The sequence below is a fragment of the Medicago truncatula genome, chromosome 1, assembly GCF_003473485.1.
Source record: "Medicago truncatula cultivar Jemalong A17 chromosome 1, MtrunA17r5.0-ANR, whole genome shotgun sequence".
Classification (NCBI taxonomy): Eukaryota; Viridiplantae; Streptophyta; class Magnoliopsida; order Fabales; family Fabaceae; genus Medicago; species Medicago truncatula.
In genome coordinates this window covers 43,571,168-43,583,172 of record NC_053042.1, presented here as the reverse complement: position 1 = coordinate 43,583,172, position 12,005 = coordinate 43,571,168, and the positions used below count along the sequence as shown (strand labels likewise).

At 30.7% G+C, this 12,005-nt stretch overlaps 1 protein-coding gene across 1 annotated transcript; it reads right to left on the bottom strand.

Moving 5' to 3' along the window:
- Nucleotides 1–8,804: 8,804 nt before the first annotated feature.
- LOC11427664 (heat shock factor-binding protein) lies at nt 8,805–11,151 on the bottom strand. The gene is made up of 5 exons (XM_024783894.2): nt 11,009–11,151; nt 10,790–10,843; nt 10,204–10,227; nt 10,067–10,109; nt 8,805–9,296 (listed from the first exon to the last, which is right to left on the bottom strand). Exons 1-5 carry the CDS (start codon nt 11,009–11,011, stop codon nt 9,151–9,153), a joined length of 270 nt encoding a protein of 89 aa, XP_024639662.1. The 5' UTR covers nt 11,012–11,151; the 3' UTR covers nt 8,805–9,150.
- Between the last annotated feature and the right edge of the window lie 854 nt (nt 11,152–12,005).

The window sequence follows — 12,005 nt, the reverse complement described above, 5'->3', positions numbered from 1 at the left end:
ATAAAAGACTAAAATGGATATTATACCCATTTGATTTTTGTAATGGATTGATGGTTGGTTAGAAGATGGAAGTTATTATGTCTATTCTTCAATATCATGAAAGATGGTGAAATATATGCATATACCAATTACATGTTTGTGGTTCTAGTTCTCCACGGCTATATATTCTTGTCTGCACTCTCTTAAAGCATGGGAATAAATGGGAAAAGAACATAAAACGCTTTCAAATGATATGTTCGTGTTCTCAGCCTTTCAAATTGAACCACTAAAATTTGCTTTTTTTTTTCTTTCATTTTTTTTTTTAAGGATTTCTTTCAATAGCTCGGCTTGTATATATATAACTTGATGCTAGCTTTTGTCCAAAAACAAACTTGCTGATAGCTAGTAGCTGCTAGTCCAAAAATCATATCATCAAACAAATAAATTGTAATAGCATCAAAAGATCATTATAGCCTCCATTAAAAAGGTTATTCTTGATAGCTTGCAAGCTAAAAAAAACCTAATATCTTGCAATAGTTCTTAAATATATGAATTACATCTTTTTTTTATTTCACTATTGACGAAATAAAATGAAATTTGATCACCAAGAGACTTGCAGACCACCTCTTGATCCAAATTCTTGTGACCTTTAGGGCTCATTTGATGTTATGTATAAGAGACGCATTATAATAAATGCTTCATATCACGTCTTTATCTAATGTTTGATGATGAGACAACATAATATGATAAGTTAATTGTAAAACTTATCCAATCATGTCTACTTGGTTAAAAAACTTATTATGAATAAGAGATATGTTTGAACCAATATAATAAAAAAATTCATATTAAATTTAAAAAAAAATTATTAATAATTAGTTTTTAAAAATATATATGATTTAACCCACTTGGATTAGTCTGACGATGTTGACTTGGAACTTTGTAGTGTGTTGTAATTTAAATAATCGAAAGAAACTGAAAACTTATTAACATTATAATATTTAAAATATATATATAAAAATTACTAAAATATGAATATTAATTTAATATTTTTAATAAATTAAATATAATTTTCTTAAAAGGGTAGTTTTTTCATTTACATATAATAAATAAAATACCTTTATTTAGCTTATCCAGCATATATAATAGAATTATTTAGTACTCGTATTTTAAAAAAAAAAATTGAAATTGTTTATTTAATAGTGCCAATGAACTTTTATAATTATATAAAAGTATTTAATTATTTATTCAACTCCCATGACCTTGGGTTTATGTTTTTCATCTTTAATTATTATTTTTTTCAACGTTATAGGGTCTCTCTTCTCCCTCCAATTCGCTCCAACTTTCGTCAACACATTGGACTAAATATTTTCAAATAAAAATATAATTTAACTTTTTTTTTCTTTTTTGTAAAGCACTTTTTGTGATTTTTGGCTCATACTTATCATATAAAATAACAAAACTCTATAACAACAAACATTATAATTATTCTCTTAAAAAATAAAATAAAACAAACATTAAAAATATTTTTTTACTATGAGAGTTGGACTTCCAATTTTGTAAAAACGGTCTTTATTTTGTTGCATCTCTTACGCCTCCGATTTTAAGAGAAGAAAGGAGGGAGGGAGAGAGATTCGATGCTTGTTAGAAAGATGCATGTATAGGAGAGTATATATTCATTAAAAACAAAATTGTCAACTTCAAGCAACTTGGTGGAGCATAATTAATTATATATGCTTAGCAAAATTTGACACAAATTAATTTATATACTTAGAGCATATTCAATGGGATTCCTTGCTTAACAAGAACTACTCGATGTTAAGGACTCCATGTTGGAGGAAGAAAAAAGAGTGTCTATTAAATAACATGCAACTATATAAGAACTTTCTCTCAGGCGCAATTAACAGGTCTCATGTTAAAAGAAATCATAAAATATATACAATTTTTTTTTGTTACAAAAATATATACAATTTGTTAGTGAGACCTATTTAATCTTTTTTCATTTGAGTCTCTGTTAGTGTATTGTCATTGGAGTCATTGGGTCCTTAATATGAACTTTTATTAAAAAAAAAACTATAAATAAATGAGGTGTACATGTGGGGTTCATTAAATGAGTTCATATTAGTGGACTGCCATTGTAGATGATCTTATCATTGTTATGTATTTCATACTCCCTCCGTTTCAGATTTTATGACGTTATAGACATTTCACACGTATTAAGAAATGTAATTAATTTTGTGTGGGAAAAAGATATTTATAAGTTATTTTACAAAATTGTTCTTAATAAATGGTATGGAAAAGATAAATTAAAGAATTGAAAAAAGAGAGAGTAATAAATAATTAAGGATATAATAGAAAAAGTAGCATTAATATTTCATTATTGTAAAGACATATAATTTGCGATAAAAAAATTTCTCCAAAACCACATATCATTATTTCCTCCTTGTCATACAGATTTCTCATTGTTATTCTAAGTTATGTACTTCTCGTCAGTTTTTAACTCTTATGATGATATTCAATTAAAATTAATTTATTGTACTTATTATGTATTTATCATGTATTATATATTTTTAAGTTTTATTATATTTACTATATTTCTATATATTAATTAAAATAATGCATATTAATATTTAAATCAAAATTACGCGCAGTACTTCATATTAATATTAACATGATAAATTTTTATATATTAATTACTATATTTCTATATATTAATTAAAATAATGCATATTAATATTTAAATCAAAATTACGTGCAATACTTTATATTAATATTAACATGATAAATTTTTATGGTATTGAACAATTTTTTGTCTCAAATGATGTTTAGTGGACAAAATGTAATTTTGGTATCATAGACAACTTTTACTTAGAATAAAAAGTTGTGTTGCGGTTTAGTGAACGACAAAAGTTTCAGCTTTTGTCTTGTTTGTTGCCCCAGTTTTGTTCTGTTCTTAGAATGGTTTTATCGTTAAATATTGTACAAGTTATATCCATTGTTCTTTAGCAGATCAAACGTATCCATAGTCACAATGATTTAGATCCATTATTTGAACAAGCATATCAAGATACCTATTATTTAATTATTTTAAAAATATTCATTAGTTATTTGTTTTTGTTCTTGACTGAGCAAATGCCCAAAGAGGCAAAGACCCATTTACATAGGCTCAATACAAACTAGCTCTAATCCTACATTTGGAAAATTTACTAGCAACACACCTCCTCCTCACGAGGGGGGTGCTCGGAGCAACTGAGACCTGTTCAAAGTGAACAATAACGGTTCTTATCATGGCTCCCGCGAATCTGTAACCTCCGAGCCCTACGTGTGTCATACAATGGCCCTGCAACACTCATTCTCTATATAAAGGGGACTTTCAGTAATCCTCAAGGTTAGAATCTTCTTGTTCTCTAAACTCCCATTATGACTCAAGTAATGACTTAAGCGACGATGTGTTTACATGTACACACACCTCGTCGTTCCAGTCAACAACTGAGGCTTCAACCATCATACAATCACCGTATCAAACTACACTGATAGTTACCTTCTGATTATCAGTTTACCTTTTTTTAAAATATGCAAGTGTACCCGAATATTAAGCTCAAACAGTTGTGATCACCAAGACTTTCTCACTTTTCCAAACTCTAGAATTTGTTTTTGAGCATTCTGAAACTCTAATATCAACACAACTTCAGCTCTTATTTTTAAGGGATTTGCTAAGCCATGAAGATATATATGTATATTAAGTTAAGTATTGGAGCTCTTTATTGTCGAGTACTTAACTGTATATATATGAATATATGTATGACTCATTTATAATTTTTTAACAATAGTCTATAATAAATATTCAATCTTTTTAACAACACTTTTAAAAAATTACTAAATCGGTTCCACAAATAATTATACATCATCATATTTCAACAATCAAAAATTATTTTAATATTAAAAATTAATGAACTCCAGAGAGAGAGAGGATGATTTATGTAGCACCTCTTGTTATTCAACAATATCAATTATATTTTGTCTCCAATGAAAATACATATTAATTATCGTTGCTTGTGAGTTGTGAGTATGGATGGGAATAGGTCAGGTCGGACTACAGAGGCCTACGGCCTATCCTACGATAGGTCAGATCAGGCCAGGCTTTTTTCTTAAATAGAGAAGGCCTAGGCTTTTTTAAAAGCCTATTTAACTTAAAAAAGGTCAGACCACATGTCATTCAAAAAGCCTCTTAAACCTATTAGGCCGATCTATTACGTAAATATTAATAATATTATTTATTATTATCTTATATTTTGTACTTTGAATTAAAATAAAAATTTGTTAACTTTTTCAGTAATTTAAGCTTATTAGTATACGTTAATTTTTTCCATATTTAATGTATTATTATATACTATAATTGAAATATTATATAATATATAATCAAATTATCTAAAAAGTCATCTTGATTATCAAAAGAGAGTTTAATCTAATTGATATATTTGTTTGTTAGTCTATTTAAACTTAGATTACATTGCTTACGTAAATGAAATATTAGGCTTTTAAACAGACTAGCAGGTCGTATCAGGCTTTCAGAAGGCCAGAGTCATGCCTAAAAGGTAAGCATATGACAGGCCGCATGCCAGACTTAGGCCTTTAAAAAATTTGGTAGGCCAGACTCAGGGCTTGCAAAATCTAACTCGGCCTACCGTATTCCCAACCCTAGTTGTGAGATCTTATCCCCCATTGTGATGCTCTTGCAAGCCATGTATCCTTCCTTATCCACATATGTCACGTTCAAGACATCAGCAAAGTAAAGTATCGTACCGCTCATTGCACGTCATGTCGGAGTCTTTCTTTATGGTTTGGACACAATATATGTGCATGAGTGAATAGGTGTTTGTGATCATTGAGTAAGGGAAAAAAGGTACTTTGATCATCATCCACATGAAAATTATGGCCAAATAATGAAGAAAAATATTATTTTTACATCACATATATATATATATATATATATATATATATATATATATATATATATATATATATATATATATATATATATATATATATATATATATTAAGATGCCAGTTAGAGAAAGTGAGATGAAAAATGTAAAAAAGTCAAAGATAAGTGGGACGAAAAATATACAATAATGGAGCACCTCATCTTATACAAACAATCATACTATAAGGTGCTAGAGTTTCTTTTCTATTTCATTGAAATATAATTGATGGTGTAGGAGAAAGTGGTATATGGTTTAAAGGAGTCAGTTTTCCATGACTCATTGAGCACAATGCTTAGCATCACTGGTCCTTCAAAAGCTTCATATAGAAATATTCTCTTTGACAATGTTTCAACTTTGAATATGAAATTACAAAAACAGACCGTACATTGATGAATGTGTTAGCATTCTTGTCCTCAACTATCTTAGTGGATGTAACGTTAAGACAGAATCATGCAAGGAAATGAAAACATTTATAAAATGGAAATTGTATTTGTGGTCGTCTTTAAAGAGAAAAGGAGCTATCCACATTTTGTTATGATTTTTGGGTGCATATGACGTATACCATGTTACATTAGAATGTGTTAAACATATATATAATATGCTTACACTCTTTCCTTCATCATGAATGTGTCTCATATAAAGTTGGTAAAATAAGAATTGCCATACATATGGATAATGGATTTAGTGCTTCTCATCATTTGAATATGATGTCACGTGAAAATGCATAATTGAATTTTATTTTATTTTGGTCAATGAGTAAAAACAAAAATAGAGCAGTCAATTTTAATATATATATATATATATATATTTTATTTTGGTACAAATATTTATATATTTTTTCATGAGATTTAATGGTGAAATTCACACACATTAAATGCAAAGAAGCAGAAATTTGTCGGTTCAAACTCATGTTCCAACATAAAAAAAATTGCACCGTTTTACTGTTTGAACTATATTTACAAGACTTTTAAATGTCTTATGTTGTTACAATAAAAATCCACGCTTAATAATAATTTTAAATAGTCAATCTAAATGAATACAATGTCAATGTATCGTTATAATATGAATCACCAAATGTCAAAGTATCTTTTAAGTTAAAGATAATCAATATATACCATGACTTTAAAAATTAGGGTATCAAGTTGATTATTCGCATAGGTCATCCAAAATTACATGGGAGACCTCATTGGTGTAATGATTATAAATGTCAAGCAATCAAAGTGACTAAAACATTAAATTTTTGGTGTCGTCTTATGTCAGAGGGACTAAAACATTAAATCATCTTACAATTTGTGGCTAGGCCTAACACAAGCTTTAAAATCAGCTTGCAAGGTGAGGATTACTCTCGCTTATAAACATATATGCATGGATATAAATGATGGGCGGTTTGATAACAGAACCATGATAGCATATGGTCTAATAGATCTTTGAGGAGACTCCGATACAATCTTAGAATTTATAGTTGGAACACAACTCCACAAAACCGACCGTTAAGGTGAGTATTTCCCCCCGCTTATAAACATATCTTCAAGTCATTTGTCATCCAATGTAGGACACTTATCAAATCCGCCTAATTACAAAAATTCCAAATGTGTATCTTGATTGCTTGCAGACAGAATATGAAAGCATTCATCCAAAACATGCTAAAGCAAATACAAATGCAGATTTTGTCCCACCAATGACCAAAAGTGTACTTAAGATCAAATGTATTTGGGATTTGCTTCATGGCCTCTGTATTGCTTAAAATTGAGTGAAAACATATACGTGAAGAATTGAATGTAATCACAGAGGTTTAATGCTCTAGCTTTTGCGACCTTGGGATTGGGCCAGTCTTGGATGTTATATTCCTTTCAGACGTTACATTTCAATACTATATTTTTCCTTAATTTGTGAATGTTATCTTGGATTGGTTGATTCTTGATTGGACCTGCAGATGCATCATGCTCCAATTCTATGCTAAGGTATTAAAAGTCTTTAATGATAGCATGACCTGGACATGTTCTCAGGTGTTAAGAAACAAGCTTAACTAGATAATTATGTAGAGAAAGGCCACCAAATGTATGAATTATCAAAGATATTCTTACTGATTTACTAAAAGATTCATCATCATTTAAAGCTATAATAATAAAATTAAGATCAATGTGATCCTGAACGAGTTTAAAAGTCTACCAAACTAAACCATAAATGTTGACACTGTCAGCCTATTAATAAAACAAACCATTTTAAAAGATGATTCGATCAACAGTCAGCTTCTCACCGTGATATGTAATAGCTAATGCCAGAAGCAGATTTCAACCACCATGCACCATAACAAAATTACTTTGCTTTTGGTCCATATTTAATTCAACCATTATATTTAGTCACCCAGGGACAAGCCAGAAATTTAGCTTAGGGGGACCAAGTTTAAGAGACTTGGTAAAGGAAAAACAAATTTTCATATACATAATATATATAGAAATTTAAGAAATCATATGATATATCACGGTTAATATGTATCCAAAATTTAATAATAAATTTCAAAGATATAAAAAACTGGAGGGACTGTGGCCTCTGTTGGTCCCCCTTCTAGCTTCATCTCTTGTTAAGTCGCCCATCATTTTATACACTCATTCAACACTCATTTTCTTTCTGTTCTTTTTTATAACATCACCCATCTATCACATGGTTCTCTTTATACCCTTCTCTTCTCTTCAAGATGTCTGAGTTTGGGGTATACAAAAACCATTTTTCTATTTAATTCAGCCCAACAAATGGGTTGAATAGGAAAGCTGGAAGGGAATTGCTGATGTGGCAATGGGCATATGCAACGTGATTACAAGGGGGGAAGTAAGAAAGGGAATATTCATTAAGTTTGTTAACAAATTGGTTAGGAGAGAATGTCTCTCTGGTAGGAGCTTAGTTCTGGGAAGAACAGACTCTGATTATCACTTCATTTTTTGTTTTGCCACCGTTACAGAGCTCTTAGCTCATCCGCTTACATTCATTAACGCACAGTTTCATCGTCTTCATTTTATGGGTTATATCAACATCCATGGAATAAATTTGATTGAATTGTTGTAAATAAAACAATCATAGTATAAAGTTTTACTTTTTTACTAATGCTCGATAAGTTTTAAACCCTTGCATTATAGTTACAAATAATTTTTGTTTGTTCAAATATCTACTACATAGTTCAATGTACCAGCTTTTTTTTTTAGAATGTGGCTGCTAAAAGCTAGTGGCTTAATTAGAAATGCTTGGTCGGACGCCTAAAATGTTCGGTGAAATCAATACTTTGTGAAATGAATGTTTTGGGAGCAGATAAACACACAGCCTTAAGTTTCAAGTGCTCAACTTGATTTACTTGCACGCTTAGATTAAAAAATATATATCTATGAATGCTATGTGCTTATTTCACAACTGGGAGGAAAATGTGCTGATAAAATTTCTCAAGGGGGTCCATTATAGACCCTGAAGTCAATTTGGATCTGCCAAACATCAGAAAATATTTTATTGTATTAAAATCTTCCCATCAAAAATTTCCAACCAAAAACACAACTTGAGAGTGCACAAGTAAAGAGGTCATCACTCATCAAGAAAATCTCTCCGTGATTGTGTATTGAAGGTCTTCCAAAGAAAAATGTTTTAGGGATGTACACAACTTCTGGATCATCAAGCACACAACAAAACAAAACTACGTATGGGAATGGCCATCAAGTACAGAATAATAACTAAATACATGACAATAGCATATCAACATTCTTCACAATCTACCATGTTCATGAAATGCCCGACGCTTAAAAAAGTTTAAAAGGAAAGAATAGGAAAAAAATAATTGAATTTATGGAACCACTTATCAAGATGTTGGAAACTTTAAATAAAATATGGAATAGAGTACCAAAAAAATGGATATCAGTACAGCAGCACCAGGATTTGGGGTCACATACTCATTCATTCATTCATCAGCACATAGCAGCATGCTGGGGAATAGCCAATACGAGAGCAACAAAGTGACTGTAATATAAAATTGTAGTAGTATGGCTAAATCATAAAAAGAGCAAGGTGATTTAGCTACAAATGATCCGCTGTACGCAGCCACACAACACATTAGTTTTCAGAACCACTACATAGACAGAGATAGTTGATGCGCCATAACAATCATTGTACAATGCAAGACAAGAACAATGAGAAATTGAAATTAAAATGTCACTTAATCTGAACCCTCTTCTTTTTTCGACTCTTCTTCCTTTGGCTTCTCGGGGGCTGCTGGTGATGGAGAGCTCTCCACTCCCATCTCAGCTCTCAGGTCATTGATGCTCTGCTCCAACTCATTGATACGACTTCCCATATCATCAAGTGCATTGGTGTCAAGAAAAGCATTACTTTCAAAGTTTGAGTATTGGACAAGTCTATAATACCCATATTATAATAAAATCAGTAACACTGACCATCATGACTTGGCTAATACAAAATTCCCTAAATGGAGAAATAAATCATGCATAACTTCATTGGCGATTGCATTGGGTTTACAGAAAAAATGACAAGATACAAAAGTTCACAGCAGTAATTAATTACTGTTTGAACCATTGATATGTCAATAACTATCCCAACAACATAGTCTATCAGGTGACTAATGCAGACATGTGAACGTGTATATTAAATCTCTACCTTCATACACATGCATCATATTATTGGTTTGGGTTCATACACAATTTTAGTGGGTAATGTAGACTTTGGCTTAGAATTACAAACAGAAACAAATTTGTATCACTAGCAAGTTAACAGCGCAAACAGAAATAAAACAATGCAAAGTGATGCCAAGACATAATAGACTATGATTTAGGCATCAAATAACCAAACTTCAAAGGTTCCATTTAAATTCTTGACTAAAATACCAAAAGTCATCATTAGAAATATCGTTAGGTATAAACCCAGAATAAGTTAACAAAATGCAAGCCAGTTAAGATCTACTATCGTCTGAGCAGACTACCCTCTTTAAACAAAATCTTATCGCATGAGTAAGAAAAAAATGTTGAAAAGCATTAATCACCACTCAAAAACTATTTTGCTTAGCAAGCTGGTTTCAAAGAATAGCTTAATTAAATTAAAGAATGCCAAAAGGATATTCTTTGTAACAATGGAGTCAGACATGGTCTGGAACCTACTTTGCTGGCCAAACAAAAAAAAATATCTAGTTAGCAGCAGGGAAACATATTCTGAAAATTGGTAAAGCAACTCAAAGATTCTAGACAATACAACTCACCATCTGCTGAAGAAGATTTTGCACCTGAAAAGAGTAACAGTTGCATGGACAAAGTCAGAAACTGATTGACATTTACATCAATACTAAAATCATCCTGAAACTAAGTACATGAAAGTTTGCATATTCCACTCAGATCTATGCAGCATAGACACTTCAATTAGTTCACCTGATTGGAATTGAACACCGACCGGACACCGACACATAATTAGATTTGAAAATTTAAATTTTCTTAGTATGCGTATAGTTCCACTTTTGGAGGAGTCCTGTTTGGGTACTCGTAAATTGATTTTGCCTTCAAAATTGATTCTAACTAGAGCTAGAGTTTGGAGCTTTTAGATTCTATAATTGATTTTTAGCCTCACTTTTCCACTAGTGTACCAAACATAAATAAATCAATTTACCTTGAACTCATTACTAGCCAGAATCAATTCGTTCAAAATCATTTTTATGCTACCCTTATTCTGATTATAGATATTGAAATATGATATCGGAATCGAAGTGTAAAATAGCAAGATTAATAAGATTATAATAACCAGAGACATCGAAGATCTGAAATAGTAAATAGCAGAATCGAAGAAAAACTTACAAATGCGGTCATATCAGCGGGGCTTTGCTTAGGATCGTTTGAATCGTGGCTATCCTGCAATCACAAACGAAAACAAAATGAGATAATGCAACGGAAACGAAACCAGATCCCAAATTTTGAAAACCCTAATTTCATAAATACGCAGATTCCTGAATGAAATCGTGAAATGAAAAGGAATTAACGATGAGATGTAAATAAATTTGGAGAAAAAACCCTAACCATGAGATTTTGATAATGATGATGAAGATGATGAAGATGATGGTTCAGCTTTACACCAACGTTTCGAAATGAAATGAAACGAAAATGAGGAGAACCGTTTAAATTTTAAACTTTATAAAAAAACTTTAAATTACTCCATTTATTTTAATTTCTAATTTAATCAGATGTGGTTGTAATTACAATACTGCCATTGCGCTTTTTGGTTTGAATTTTGGATCAGCGTCTGCATCTCTGCCGTTCACCGCCACTTCTGCTCAAATAGATTTTGTCATTTTAAAATTTTAAGCAAAATTACCCTATACGTGTTTTTATTTTTTTGAACCAGCGCTACGTCTTTTTAACTTAATTTTAAGTAATACTTTTGTTTTTCTTTTTTTAACAAATCAAATTGGGATTATATTACCACAACAAGAGCAATTTCCAAGCACAAGGTGTGCCTAGGAAACTACTATAAGATACAAAGTGTTACAAAGTCCACAATAAGAGAATCTAGCAGTGGTTAGCCAATTCCTAAACATGTTATGGGACTTGACCACCACATCTGAGTACCATAAACAAACATGGTTTTTTTAGCTGTTATTGACTTAACCACCACATCTGAGTACCATAAACAAACATGTACTTTATTAATATTATTTGTTTCAATTTGGGTACCGTTTGGCCCGGCTTTTTTTCAGCTTTTCAACATTTTTAATGAGAAGCTAGGCCAAACACAATATCAATAAAGTACCTTCGAAAAAAGTACTTTTTGAATGGAATGAGCTTTAACCAAAAGTTGTTAAATGCTATTTCAAAAAACTACTTCTGTGTAATTTATTTCAGAAGCACTTCTCTTCAACTCACGCAAGCAAACTTATCTTTTATTTTTTAATATTATATTTCAATTTGTTTTTTTTTCCATTTAATTTTTTTTGAACCGGTCCATATAATTTTTTTTAAAGGACGATCAATTTAATTTTATCATCTATTTTGAAGGAACTTTATTATATTTTTATCA